At 37.0% G+C, this 15672-nt stretch overlaps 1 protein-coding gene across 1 annotated transcript in view; it reads right to left on the bottom strand.

The window, feature by feature from the left end:
* The window catches only part of LIFR (LIF receptor subunit alpha), a 90667-nt gene that overhangs the window by 51586 nt on the left and 23409 nt on the right, over window positions 1–15672 (bottom strand). The window contains 3 exon segments of the mRNA XM_036758899.1: window positions 4146–4285; window positions 7509–7623; window positions 9038–9195. Of these exon segments, the coding sequence (XP_036614794.1) occupies window positions 4146–4285; window positions 7509–7623; window positions 9038–9173 (391 nt within the window). The 5' untranslated portion in view covers window positions 9174–9195.

The raw sequence follows: 15672 nt of genomic DNA on the forward strand, positions 1-15672 counted from the left end.
TTTCAGCATTGATTTTCACAACAGTTTGAATTACAAATTTTCTCCCCATTTCTACCCTCCCTCCCCACTCCAAGAGGGCATATATTCTGGTTGCCCTGTTCCCCAGTCAGCCCTCCCCTCTATCACCCCCCCTCCCCTCTCATCCCCTTTTCCCTTCCTTTCTTGTAGGGCAAGATAAATTTCTACGCCCCATTGCCTGTGTATTTTATTTTTTAGTTGCATGCAAAAACTTTTTTTTTGTTGTTTTTGAACATCTGTTTTTAAAACTTTGAGTTCCAAATTCTCTTCCCTCTTCCCTTCCCACCCACCCTCCCTAAGAAGTCAAGCAATTCAACCTAGGCCACATGTGTATCATTATGTATAACCCTTCCACAATACTCATGTTGTGAAAGACTAACTACATTTTGCTCCTTTCCAACCCATCCCGCTTTATTGAATTTTCTTCCTTGACCCTGTCCCCTTTCCAAAGTGTTTGTTTTGATTACCTCCACCCCCATCTGCCCTCCCCTCCATCATCCCCCCCCTTTTATTTATTTTTATCTTCCTCCCTCTTCTTTCCTGTGGGGTAAAATACCCAACTGAGTATGTATGGTATTCCCTCCTCAGGCCAAATCTGATGAGAGCAAGATTCACTCATTCCCCCCTCACCTGCCCTCTCCCCTCCTCCCACAGAACTGCTTCCTCTTGCCACCTTTATGTGAGATAATCCACACCATTCTATCTCTCCCTATCTCCCTCTCAATATATTCCTCTCTCATCCCTTAATTTGATTTTATTTCTTTTAGATATCTTCCCTTCATCTTCAACTCACCCTGTGTCTGCTCTCTCTCTTTTACATATGTATGTGTATATATATATACATACACACACATATATATATACATAAACACACACATATATATACATACATACATATACACATAGATATATACATACATACACATTCACTTCTATATATACATAAACATATATATATATATGCATATTCCCTTTAGCTACCCTAATACTGAGGTGTCATGAATCATACACATCATCTTTCCATGTAGGAATGTAAACAAAACAGTTCAACTTTAGTAAGTCCCTTGCAATTTCCGTTTCTTGATTACCTTTTCATGCTTCTCTTGATTCTTGTGTTTGAAAGTCAAATTTTCTATTCAGTTCTGGTCTCTTCACTGAGAAAGCTTGAAAGTCCTCTATTTTATTGAAAATCCATATTTTGCCTTGGAGCATGATACTCAGTTTTGCTGAGTAGGTGATTCTAGGTTTTAATCCTAGCTCCATTGACCTCCGGAATATCGTATTCCAAGCCCTTCGATCTCTTAATGTAGAAGCTGCCAGATCTTGGATTATTCTGATTGGGTTTCCACAATACTCAAATTGTTTCTTTCTGGCTGCTTGCAGTATTTTCTCCTTGATCTGGGAGCTCTGGAATTTGGCGACAATATTCCTAGGAGATTTCTTTTTGGGATCTGTTTGAAGAGGCAATCGATGGATTCTTTCAATTTCTATTTTGCCCTGTGGCTCTAGAATATCAGGGCAGTTCTCCTTGATAATTTCTTGAAAGATGGTATCCAGGCTCTTTTTTTGATCATGGCTTTCAGGTAGTCCAATAATTTTTAAATTATCTCTCCGGGATCTATTTTCCAGGTCAGTGGTTTTTCCAAGGAGATATTTCTTTTTTTTTTTTTTGCTTTTTTTTTGGTAGGGCAATTGAGGTTAAGTGACTTGCCCAAGGTCACACAGCTAGTACATGTGTCCAGTGTCTGAGGCCGGATTTGAACTCAGGTCTTCCTGACTCCAGGGCCAGTGCTCTTCTCACTGCGCCACCTAGCTGCCCCACCAAGGAGATATTTCACATTGTCTTCCATTTTTTTATTCCTTTGGTTCTGTTTTATAATATCCTGATTTCTCATAAAGTCAGTAGCTTCCATTTGCTCCAATCTAATTTTTAAAGTAGTATTTTCTTCAGTGGTCTTTTGGACCTCCTTTTCCATTTGGCTAATTCTGCCTTTCAAGGCATTCTTCTCCTCATTGGCTTTTTGGAACTCTTTTGCCATTTGAGTTAATCTATTTTTTAAGGTGTTGTTTTCTTCAGTGTATTTTTCAGTATTTTTTTGGGTCTCCTTTAGCAAGTCATTGACTTGTTTTTCATGGTTTTCTCGCATCCTTCTCATTTCTCTTCCCAATTTTTCCTCTACTTCTCTAACTTGCTTTTCCAAATCCTTTTTGAGCTCTTCCATGGCCTGGGACCAGTTCATGTTTTTCTTGGAGGCTTTTGTTGCGGGCTCTATGACTTTGTTGTCTTCTGTAGGCTGTATGTTTTGGTCTTCTTTGTCACCAAAGAAAGAATCCAAAGTCTTAGACTGAATCTGGGTGTGCTTTCGCTGCCTGGCCATATTCCCAACCAACTCACTTGACCCTTGAGTTTTTCAGTGGGGTATGACTGCTTGTAGACTAATGAGTTCTATGTTCCATGTTTGGGGGGGAGGTGCCAGCTCTGTCACACCAGCACTACTCCTTCCCCAAGAACCCCCAGCCCGGGCTGGGCTTAGATCTTCAACAGGCTGTGCACTCCTGCTCTGATCCGCCACTTAATTCCTCCCACCAGGTGGGCCTGGGGCCAGAAGCCACAGCAACTGTAGCTGCCCCACCTCCACTGCCCCCAGGGCTGGAAGCCAAACCCCGAACTCCTTCCACTCCCGCAGCTTTTCCCACTAACCTTCTCCGCAGTCTTTGGTGTTTGTGGGTTGAGGGGGTCTGGTAACTGCCGCAGCTCACATGTTCAGGGAGCTAGGGGCCCCATCCGCCCGACTCCAAGTTTGGTTGTTCCACGCCGCTCAGGCTGGGCTCTGCTCCACTCCATTCCCAGCTCCCAGCTCCGTGTGGAATAGACCTCACCCAGAGACCATCCAGGCTGTCCTGGGTTGGAGCCCTGCTTCCCTCTGCTGTTCTGTGGGTTCTGCCGTTCTAGAATTGGTTCAGAGCCATTTTTTATAGGTTTTTGGAGGGACTCGGTACGGAGCTCACTCTAGTCCCTGCCTACCAGCCGCCATCTTGGCTCCGCCCCCAGGAACTCACCATGTTGATAAATTAGAGGAGGGTAACAAGACCAGTGAGAGGTCTGCAAATAATTCCACATGAAAAACAAATTTTGAAAACTGGGGATGTTTAGTCTGGAGAAAAGAAGATTTAGGGAAAACAATATCTGTCAACGAATATTTTAACTACCGCCACAAAAAAGGAGACTTATTCCTTGCTGTTGTAATACATAAAAAGTGCAATATTAAACAAACTAGTGAAAGTTTTTAAAATGCATTGAAGAGAACAGAAGGAGGTTTAGAGGCAAACACAGACAACTGGGACAGCTTTGGAAATAATGTGCTAAATTTAGAATATACTTAAAAAAAAAGCTATAAAGAGATCCATGGTTTCCCCTACAATACTCTTTAAAAAAAAAAATCTTTGATTTCTTGCATATGGAAATGTCCAAGTTTGCTGTTATCACATTTGGAATAACAAAACCAAACCAAAAAAGCAAAACTTTCTTTAAAGAAGAAGCAATTAATATCAAGAATTCAGAGAAACATGAACTGTACAAAGCAGAACTAAAAGAATATGTACAAGAAACAGTAATATAAAGACATCAAAACAAAGCAATAAAATGACCAATCTTGTCTTTAAAGGTGTGATAATGAAACAAAATTGATGACGAAACAGCTAATAAGTTGTTACTTCAGGCTGTTGTAGTGTGCTTGCTTCTACCACCATACCATCATATCTCCCACTGGCTACATTTTGTTTCAATCTGCTGGTGAAGATGACACCAAATAAGCCAACTTTGTTAGAATTGTGTCTAAAACAAAAGTAAATTACTTCTAAACTCTACTAGAAACAAAGTGCATGAACTTTAGAGCTTAGATTTTTTTTACACCTATTTTAACCATATGCCTAGTTTGATTTCTTAGTGATTCTAAGGTATTTTGAAAGATAGTTTAGATTGTGAGAATGGCCCTCTAGATGAATTAAACATTACTACAGCACCTTAATGGCTTTTTTCTATCAGCTAGAAAAGCAAAAGATATCAATATCCCACTAAAAACATTATCGTGATTTAAGATGATTTTTTCTTTAAAAGGGATACTTACAAACACTTCTTTCATTTAGGATAAATTTAGTAACAGAATTCCCAGAAACATGCATGGAACTTATTTTTATTTCATGATTAGCAAGTGAAAGAGCTGGAATCTCAAAATGTGTTTTCTCTGTCCGAATACAGGGATAAGAACTGCAATATAAGAAAGAGCATTAGAATTAATCAAATAAAGTCAGCAACAAAATCTTCAGAGAGAATGAATAACATTGGAAATGTTTTAGGAACTTTCTGTATGCTAAGGAAACAAAGAACGATGGGTAATTTTAGCTTTAGGCCTAGTATTTCTAGTATTATATTTTTAAGTCCCTTGGATAGGGGACTTATTAGTCATAATGCTTACTCTTCAACAAAGGAAAAAAAAAAGAACAGAGCCAAGCTTTTGACAGCAAAGAAAAACTTATATCACCGAGATATATAGCAGGTTTTATGCAGGGCCCACTGCAGTTATTTAATGAACATTAAATTCACAATAACAAAAACCTCATCACATCAATCCAATTCAACATTAAACCTCATGAACAGAATAATAGGAAGTTACCAAGTATATCGAATTCACTCAATAACAAATGCCTACCATAAATATAGCACTGTATAGAACATTCTGGGATATATAAAAGAACTGAAAGGAAGGTGTTTTGTTTTGAGGATGGTTTTAATACCAAATTTACTGTATTCACTCAGTCACACTTTTTCTATGATTTCTCACAATAAAGGATATGTCAATTTACAACTATTTTAACTTTTTAACGAATGAATAAATATATGCATTCATACTAATTTTATTTGTATAACCATGCTAATTAGCATTCATCACAAGTCTGGACCCCCAAAACATTATCCAGCAGATTGAGAACATAGACACCCCAGGAGTCCACTGAGCTCCAATCCAGGATGGCTAGGGGAATATAAACATTAGATTTGAGATGTATTGATTAAATAAGCCATCCTAGAATAAATAAATTCTTAATCTGTCCAACTCTGCAATTAAAAGGCCAGAACACCATATGGTAGCAGCTCTAAGAATTCTAAGCTGCATATTACACCATGGAGAATCAGGCTATTAAGCTACTGTGAAAGGAAAAAAATTACCCAATATTCAAACATATCAATTACATAAATCAATCAATAAATACCTATTAAGCGTCAACTACACGTCAAGCACTGTGCTAGGCTCTGGAGATTTAGAGAGATAGCAATGAAACATTTTCTGTGCTTGTGGACCTTACATGTTATTATATGGAAGACAACAAATACATGTAGGAGAACACGTACACAAAATAAATACTGAGTAGTTCTGGAGACAGGTGGAAGGGGAGGCACTAACAGCTGTGGAAATCAAAAAAGGCGTTATGTAAAAGATAGCATTGCAGCAAAGCTCTGAGAGGAACCAGGAATTCTAAGATGTAGATGTGAGGAGGGGAAAGCATTCTAATCATGGGGAATAGCCAGTGCAAAAGTATGGAGAGCAGAGAGGCATTCCAAGGGTGAAGAACAGCAAAACAGAGAGTTTAGCTGAACCAAAGAATGCATGAAAGGGAATAATCATGTTAAGGGTAGAAAGGTAGGCTGAAGCTGGGGCCCCAAAAGTCTTGAAAGACTGTATCATATGGCCCTAGAGCCATGTTTAACACTCCACTCCTGTCATCTTGCCATCCGTCCCACTGATGTGCAGATCCTTCCCCTGCCAACCTCCCCCCACCCCCACAACCTGGACGCATAATCAAATAAATACTGACATTGCAAGTCCCCAACAACTCCACTCAGCATCCTAATGGCTTCCTAAGCTAAAGTATCCCGTTATACTTGGTAACCCCATAAGAATATCTACTTCTTGAGGACAGGGAAGCTAAGTTTTATATTCATAATCTCGAGGCTTAGCATACAACTTGGCAAACACTGAATAAATGCTCTTTAATTCATGCATTTATTACTAGTTATATGGCTACTGTTAACATGCTCCAATCCTTTTTAACCTTAGTTCATTCATCTGTAAATTGGGAGGTTCTGTACTTAGACCTACCTTACAGTTATTCTGAAAAACTGTGTTCTTAGAAGTTATTATTATATCACCCTGAGGACAGAGCCAGGACAAGAACCCTATTTTCACAGCTTCCTTCCTCATAGCACAAGTTGAGATAACTCTGAGTCATGCTTTTACCAACCCCTGAACATTAACTAGGACTTCCCTCTAATTTTCCTGGATTGATGTCAGTTTCCCAGATACAGGCTCACCTCCATGATCTGCCATTTCTGAGAATGAAGTCTTCCATATAAATGAATTTTTCAAATTACTCAAACATACTCCTTTAGGTACCAATTTTTTTTTAAAAGTTTTGAAAAATATTTCTCAATATATCCCATAGTATACATTGAACACAGTTATTCTAGCACTGGATCTGAACTAGAAGGACTTCAATCTCCTCTGAGCCTGGCTACTTATCATCTGTATAACACTGACAAGTCACTTCACTTCTCTGAGACCTAGTTTCTTATTTGTAAAAAGAAGATAAATGATAGTATTGAGAAGGGTCTTTCCAACTCTAAATCCTATGGTTCAAGTTTATCTTTTTCTTAATAACTCAGGTTTAAAATTTAGCATTGTACAGAAGTACAAAGGTAAACATCATTGCTTAATGCCATATTAAGTGATCCTGAACTATCTTTTTAAGAGTTTCTTTCTACCCACTAATATAAGTTTACTTTCTCGAACAGAACTTGAGAATCAAATTTCACATAAAATTATCATCTATGAATGGAAAGTTGAAAGAAAACATCTTTAGACGGCAGCCATTTCAGATCTTAGGAACAGCCTGACAATTTGATGAATCCTAGTTTGGGGGTAGAAAATCAATATGGGCTGAGAAAGCAGAGTCTGTTCCTTTGTGTGGCTCTAGGGGGCACAATATTGCATACTTAAAACCACAACAGGAGAATTTGGTTGAATTTAACATTGTTTGGTAGGCATAAATGGAAAAAGATTTAGAAAAGAATGTATCTAGTTAACAATTAAGCCCACAATCTAAAATTAACCTCTCTCAGTAAAAAGGAAAATACCAAAGCAAAAAAAAGTATCTCCTTTCCAGAATAAAAAGGTACATCTAAAGAAGAGAAGAACAATTCTAGGGGAGATATTTCCGCCAAAGTTCACTGATAGAAATGATCTAATTGTTATCTTCTTTAGAAATGACTGAACAAGAAAAACTTCACCAAAATATATTTAAACATCAGTGGAAACAGTATTCATCCAATTTTATTATACAGTAAAATAAATATACATTTTTCCTTTTTTTCACAAAATCAACATTTTCAAGTTTCTTAAAACTTTCACTTAAGTTTTAAGAAATTAGAAACATACCTGTTTACAATACAAATTTCATAAGTAGTACCATGGTTTATTCTAGAGGAGGTTTCCCAGGAACAGTCCCATACCTTTAAGTTATGGGTTATACACTTTAAATCATGAGGAACCCCTGGTGAACAAAAGTAATAATACATAATTATTATTTCGATGTGCAGTAATAAAAGGGTAGCATATAAGAGTATTTCAGCTATGAGGTATACACATGCCTACAACAGTGTCATTTCCAGGTACGTGATGAAGAGTACCTTCTGTTTGTTTTATTATTCTATCTCTCCTACTTGTTTCCTGGGCAAGGAATGGGAAGTAGCTAAAAAACTGAAAGTTTGTGAAAGGTTGAAAGCGAGTCAGTGGTGTAACTTAAGGAGAAAGACTTCTATCAACACCTACTGTAATGGCAAAGAGCAAGGATGATGGAGGTTGGGCAGACTGAATGCATGGATTTTTACACAATATGTTAAGTTATAAAGGAGAGATACATTTTATTTTAAATTTACAAAATGCTTTGCCAGAGAAACAAATGGAAAATAACAAATGTGTTATAATTTTCTACAGGCAACTAGCTGCTATTTATAGCAAAAATCATTTGAGGATTCAATATGTAAGCATGGTAATAAAATATACTCTATATAGTAGTCAGATATTATGTAATAAGAACATCAGTTACCCAAAGAAAATAGCAATAGCAGCCTAAGTCGAGTTACCTTTTTCTATGCTGTCTGTATAAATGTAGATACTACCATGACCAAAGATTTGATTTCTTTTCTACATAAGGGTTAAATGGATTTTCACTTTCTGAGACCAAGTTATAGAGAGCTCAATACAAAAAAGAGAACAAATTAATATAAGGCTATTAAATTACTTACCTTGAAGATGACAAAGGACTTGATAAACTATCAAATATTACAAAACTAGGACAGGGAGCTATGTAATTAAAATGTTATTTGTAAATCTAGAGACCAAAACATCACAATATCTATATTAGAGATATTCAAACTAGATGGTCTTCGCATTTCAAGGAGCTCTGATTTTGCAGTGTGGGTTACTTCCTTCACTGATGAAGATGGCAACTCCTCTGACTTAAGTCTTTCAGAGTAGCTGCAACTGAAAAATTCATCACCAGGTGGCCAATTTGGTTATATGTCACTAGAGCATTATCGATATATGTTCTTCACCAGGACCATACTCAAAAGCCTTTTTAACTTGGCAGGACTTGCCAGAGCTTGCGCTCCCTTCTACTGGTATAACCTTTGAGAATCCCGGGTCATATCTTTACCATAATGAAGCACTAAAATACAACTTTAGGGAACGGTCTTAAATAATATATTATTTTTTTAAAGTAGGGCAGATGGGGACAAGGGAGAGATGAAGAGACAAATGGAGAAAATTAACAAAATAGCTTTTAAAATTTTGCTTAATTGAACCATTAGATAACTGATAGCTAAAATGCTCAATTAACAGTACAGATTATTTCTGAATAAACAGAATAGCATTAGATTTTAATCAATTTCCTAATTCATACTTACCTCTTTTCTGGCCATGTGCTTGGTTCACTAAGTATAAAAAAATAACTGATGACAGCCATTGAAACTTTGAACTATTCCTCATTCTTCTATTTTCTCCTGCTTTTGATAACAGTCTCAAGTAAAAATAAACTTCCATTTTTGACACACATCAGTCAAACCTAAAATTCAAAAGAAAACATTTATTTAAAAACTGCATGCACTATAAGAGAATCACTGTTAGGCAGATCTATAAAAGAACTGTTATTAAATATATGAACACTAAGATCTACCAGTAAGGTATTGTTAAGAAATCGAACCTATCAAGGCAATTCCCTAATTCAGTATATTAATCATTCTGTAAGAAAACAATCTGTGATTCTAGTTTGATTCTGGTATATACTATACACAGTCTATTCTCAAACTATTATGAAACTGGAAGAATTAAATGCAATTTAACAAACATCTATTGAGCACTTACTATGTCAAAAGTGCTATATTTGTTGTTGAGTACTGGATACAAAGATATGTAAATATAATTCTTACCCTCAAGAATTTTATAATATAGAAAGTAAACTAAAAATGCAATAATATAATGCAAAATATAACTTAAGAGCAAAGAAGAGGGTGTAAAGTACTCCAGAGAAGCCCTGAAATAATCTAAAAGCAGGGTTAACAAACAGAATAAAATCATTAGATCTTGGGGAGCATCAGAAATGGCTCTGATCCCTACAAGGAACCATAGTGTTGCAATTGATTTTACATAAATAAGTATTTCCAAGAGTAGTCAGGCATAGGGGAAAGAGGGTCAAACTTAGAGTCAAGAAGATCTGAGTTGAAGTCTTGAACCTAACACATATTTGATGTATGACCAAGGGCACATTTAGTCATCCATGCCCTAGGCAACATTCTAAGACAGCAATGAAACAGCAGGTTTGGATGTTGGGGGAAAAAAGTCTCCAAAGTATTTCAGAAAGCATTTTTCCTCTCAAAGAATAAACACAATTTATACATAAAAGTTCCCTTTTATGTGCCACCTATAACTTCAAGAATTAAGTATTACTTAAAGTGAAAGATTATAACGTAACATGACAATTCTGCCACGTTAGTTTAACTCCTACAGATGAAGACAACAAGGTCCTTATAAACTGAGATTGGAAAAAAGGCCTCGTTGACCTTTAGTATAAGACTCCTCAAAGGAAGTGAGAAGTGGACTAATACACTCTACAGGATATCCCAAGTGTCTTGCTCATCATTCTGAATAATCAAAATCTGGCTAGGGAGAGGAGGAAAAAGCTTCCTCTAAATAAGCAAAAGCCAATTATTATAATTCTTCACACAGGAAAAATCAAGTAGATGCGACGTTCAGTTGGATGGACAGCCCACTGAGCTGCTCCATTAATACATATACTAGAAGATTTATTTCATATGAAAATGATCTGGGCCCAGAACTAAGAAGAGAGGAGATTGCACTTTATTTGATAAACTGAATCATACTTATATTGACTCCATGAATTTCCCTGAAACAAACCTTAACTTTAAACATCGGTATTGTTCTGATCAGGGCAGCTAGGTGGCACAGTGGGTAAAGTATTGGGCCAGGAGTCAGGAAGACTCTTCTTAAGTTCAAATCTGGCCTCAGACACTTACTAGCTGTGTGATCCTGGGCAAATCATTTAACTCTGTTTGCCTCAGTTTCTTCATCTGTCAAATGAAGTGGAAAAGGAAATGGCAAACCACTCCAGTATCTTTGCAGCCCCCCCCAAAAAAAACCCAAATGGGTTTACAAAAAGTCAGACACAACTGAAATAACTGAACATCAACAATGTTATGGTAATGATATAGGCCTATGAATCATGTCCTATCACAATCTCTCAGGAATCAAAACCCTGGGTGGCCCAAAGAGCGATAGAGATATCCATGGCAGTCACAAATGGGTTGCAGCAATTCCCACTTCCATTTGAACAAGCTGTCTCTCATACCTGGAATGTACTCCCTCATCTCCTGCTCCTAAAATCCTTAGGGCATCTTTCAAAGTTCAATCCAAGTGCCACTTCTTACAGCCTACCCCTTTAAGATCCTCTTAGTTGTTAGTATTACATTCCCTCTTCATCTGTGTTGTATCCTTCCAGTAGAATGTTATCTCCCTGAAGACAAGGAGTTTTACTTTCTGTCTTGGTATGCTCAGAATCTTGTGTTTGTCCTTTGTTCTCAAAGAGGACCATGGCATCAGTGAGATGATGACATGACTTGCAGTTAACTTGGATTTGATGGAGGGAGGGCTGTGCAAGGTCACCAGTCTCACTTTCTCCTCCAGAGCCATCTGGGTCCAGTGGCCTGATATTCATCAGGATGACTGGAGATGACCCAGGATGCAAAGAGAGACCCTGGCCCTTTTAGGCTCAGGCCTTTTCATGTACTCAATTAGAGTGAGGTAACAGTCATTCAACAAATAGGCCTCTTTTAGAAGTGAGTCAAGGGTTGGCCTCTTTAATTAGAAAAAAAAGAAAAAAATCAAGCTTGGAGGGGAAGACCCTCAGGGTCGCTGTTCCAAAGAGAAAGTTACCATTGACATTCACTCTAAGTCAGGAGGGCCCAAAGGACAGCCATTAAGTGGAGCTTGGGCAGGGACTTATTTTAGTCCAATCTATGAACTTCAGAGTGAACTGAGTTTAAGGATTTGTGAACAAAGAAAGAAAGAGAGAGAGAAAGTGAGAGAGAGAGAGAGAACAAGACAGAAAGAGAGAGAGGAAGGAAGGAAGGAAGGAAGGAAAGAAAGAAGGAAGGAAAGAAGAAAGAGAAAGAAAGAAAGTCTAGTCAGTAACCCTCAAGTTAAGTGGGCAGCTTCTGGCCCGGAAGCTAGCTGAGTGCCATGCACACAGAAAAGTGATTAATAAATGTCTGAATGAATGAAGGGTAAAAGCAGGAACACACAGCACCAAGTCCAAATGGGTAAGATTTTATCTTCTAGGATTTCATGCTACTATTCTCTAAATTATAGATATTCAAATTAAAGGGCTGTTTGGATCTTGTTATTAAAAAAAGACATTCAGTTGTATTAGTTTCAAGTAAATATAATACTTAAAAAATGACAGATTTTTTACTAGTAAATTTCTTCTCAATGATAATTGCAATATCCTCTTTTAAGGACTATAAATAAGAATGGTAATTAGCATGCCGATTGATTTTATAGAAATACATGCCATAAAAATATTTCAGGGTGAAAGTAATTCTATCTCTACAACAATACACATAATTTACTTATAAAAGGTCCTTTATTTTTCGTGTGACCACTAGTTTTCAATCCCAGCTGTTAGGGGATACATATGGGTGGCAGCAGTTAACAAGCAGCAAAAGGATCAAAGGATGATAGATCTAGAACTATAAGGGATCTTAGAAATCCCTCCCCCCCTCCCCCCACCCCTGCCACATCCCCTTCATTTTATGGATGAGAAAACTGAAAGTCAAGGAGGTTAATGGACTTTCCTAAGGTCACATAAGCAATAAGCATTAGAGGAACCCATGTCCTCTAATGGTGGAACTAGTATTCTTTCCTTGGACTTGGGAAAAGCAAAAGACTCAGGAATCACACTGAAGGAGGTAGTAAGGATCAAGGGTACACCATAAAAGCATAGATTTAAATCTGGAAGGCCCATAAAGATCATCTAATCCAATCCCATAATTTTACAAATGACAAAACTGAGGTCCTACAAGATTAAATGATTTGTCCAAATTCGTACAGGTAGAATGGTAGGGCTGGGATTGAAACCCAGGTCCTATGACTAAATCCAGCAATCCTGCCCCACACTACCCTCACCCATGTGGCACCAGATGTGAAAACAGTAGAGGCAGAGTAACCAGGACCCACTCTGGAGTGACAGCCTACAGCGCTGAAAATAAGTGGAAAAAGCCCAGGCTACAGCAAAGAAGCAGGATTCAAAATAAAATGTCCCCAAATTATGAGCATTCCTATTATCATTCCTACTAACAAAAAATGAGGAAGAAATAAGGAAATTACATTCAACATATCTACAAATGTATATAATATCTAAGAGTTAAGTTTTTAAGTGCTTAGCACAGTGACTGGCACATGGTAGGCACTTAACAAATATCTACTTATTGAAGACTCAGGCAAAATTTGTTTAAATAAAATTACAAAAAGTTCTTTACAGAAATAAAAAGAAACAAATAATTGGAGAGCTATCTACTACATAAGGCTGGATCAAATGGCTTCTGAGATGTCTTCCAGTTCTGCGACTGTCATATACACAATAAACTCTAGAAAACTAATATGAATCAAATAAAATAATAAATACAAATAAAGTACTTTGTAAATTAAAATAATCAACTTGATTTATAAACATAAGGCATCACTATCATTAGATGCAATTCCATGGCTTTTATAGAACTTTTCTACTTTCCAAAATTTCAAAATGAATTTTTAAAATAATATTTCTCTTTAATGCATGTTTTAAAACAAAGTGCTTTGGCTAACTTTTTTATTCCTTCCTTTTCCCACAAAAATATTCTCACCAATTCTGGAGCAGCCCAAACAAATTTTTTCCCACAAAATTTTGCTGCTGAGCAAAGTACAAAATTCTTAAAATAAGGATATCAAAAACTTCCAGATACATTTTATAGGCTTTTAATTAATTATAAAACACCCTATAATATAAATAAATCTTGCCAGTTAAGCAAATTAAACATAAATAATATTTTATTTATAGAACTGGTACTTTCGGACTATGGTAATAGCCTTCCATTTGGCCTCCCTGCCTCCAGCCTTTCCCTCCCTCTTCTATACTACTGCCAAAGTAATTTCCTAAAGCTTAGGTCTAACCATGTAACTCCCCTGCTCAATAAATTCCAGGGGATTTCTATTCCCTCTAGAAATTAATATAAACTCCTCTATTTGGCATTTAAAACCTTTCACAACCTGGCTCCAACTTACCTTCCCAGTCTTGTATATTACTTCACTTCACATATACTTAAGTTCAGTCACACTGGCCTTCTTGCTGTTCCCTCACACACAACATTCTGTCTCCTCTCATCATGTGTGAACAGCAGGAGCCCTCCCCATCCCCCATGCCTGGATGCACTTCATCCTTTGCTCAAAATCCCTAATTTCCTTTAAAGCTCAGCTCCAGTGTCACCTCTTACATCAGGTCTTTCCTGATCTTCTCTGTCTCTGTATCCCCCTAAGTGCCTGGTATATAGTAGGTACTTAATAAATGCCTGTTAACTGATTGGTTGATTAGTAAAAGATGGAATAGATTTAAGGAGAACATGTACCTTTAGCTGGTTCTTGAGAAACTAACATGATTTAGACATAGACAGGAAATGAGAACGAATCTGTGGCATTCCAGGTGAAAAGTACATCAGAACAAAATAACAGCAAGCAGCCAGCGTATCTTCAAAGGAGATTAAGGAAAAGAGTCCACACTGGAAAACAGCAGATGCTAATTTCAGAAAAGTAGATTCTAGAAAGCTATCCTGAGTGGGCAGTATAAACTCATACAATCTACTACTATCTTACCACCTTAAACCAGACTAGTCATGCTGGATAGAGATAGTTGGACTTAATCTGAACAGGGATGATGTTTAAACTCACAGGACCTTATGAGATCTCCAAGAAAGGAAGTGGACAGAAGAAAGAGAAGAAGGACTAGAATAGAGCTCCAGTTATGCTCATAGTTAGGAGGCAAAATATGATGATAATGTTTCAGCAAAGGATTCCGCATACACTCATCTGGATGTATGTTGCGTCCTTCCAGTAAAATCGAAGTTCCTTGAGGTCAGAAACGGTTTTGTTTTGTCTTTACACATCTAGAATGCACAACTCTGTCTTGTATATAATAGGACTGTTGAGGTAAACAAAAGGACCACATTCAAGAGATTCCTAGTTCCCGAACATAAACTCCTTAGTTATGGCTTAAAATATTTAGCTGCTGCAATTTTATTTCTAAAAAGAATAAAGGGATGCATTTGCTTCCTATGCATCAATTTTCAGCAAAACAAAGGCATAAAAATTTAAACCTTTCATGGTAACTTCTTAAAGAAATAAGCCACCCAAATTATAATGACAAAACTATAAATTTTAAGATCAAAATAACTTTAACTTTTAAAATGTCCTATCATTCACATTAGATAAAACTTATGAATATAACTGTTGTATGTTCACTTTGTATAATCAAGATATACTGCGGTACATTTCTACTTATTTTCTAGGACTTTTCTTTTTTAAAATTAGTTGGACACAGTAAAAAAGATGGTCTGGAAGTCAAAAGATTTAGACTTTGGTCTCAGCCCGGTCACAAACTAGCACTAGATAACTTGGACAAGTTATCAAAGTCTCCGGGCTTTATATTGATTTTGTTTTGTTAATAAGCAGAGTCACTTGCATGATTTTTTTAAAGAGTATACATCGATGCAAGCAATTGATACACATCATCCTTTGATGAGGATTGGTCATTTACAGAGTCAAAGTAAAAATATGTGAGTTTAAAAATGAGGCGAAGCAGATTGAATACTATCTGAACTTGTTGAGATGCACATTCTCCTTTCCTTATACTTGTTACAAAATGTCTCACAGCCTCTACAACTACCCTCCAACAGCTTTAAATAATCAGGTCTACGTAACAGGAGGCAGTTAAGTATCT

Source organism: Trichosurus vulpecula, chromosome 1 (assembly GCF_011100635.1).
Source record: "Trichosurus vulpecula isolate mTriVul1 chromosome 1, mTriVul1.pri, whole genome shotgun sequence".
Taxonomy (NCBI): Eukaryota; Metazoa; Chordata; class Mammalia; order Diprotodontia; family Phalangeridae; genus Trichosurus; species Trichosurus vulpecula.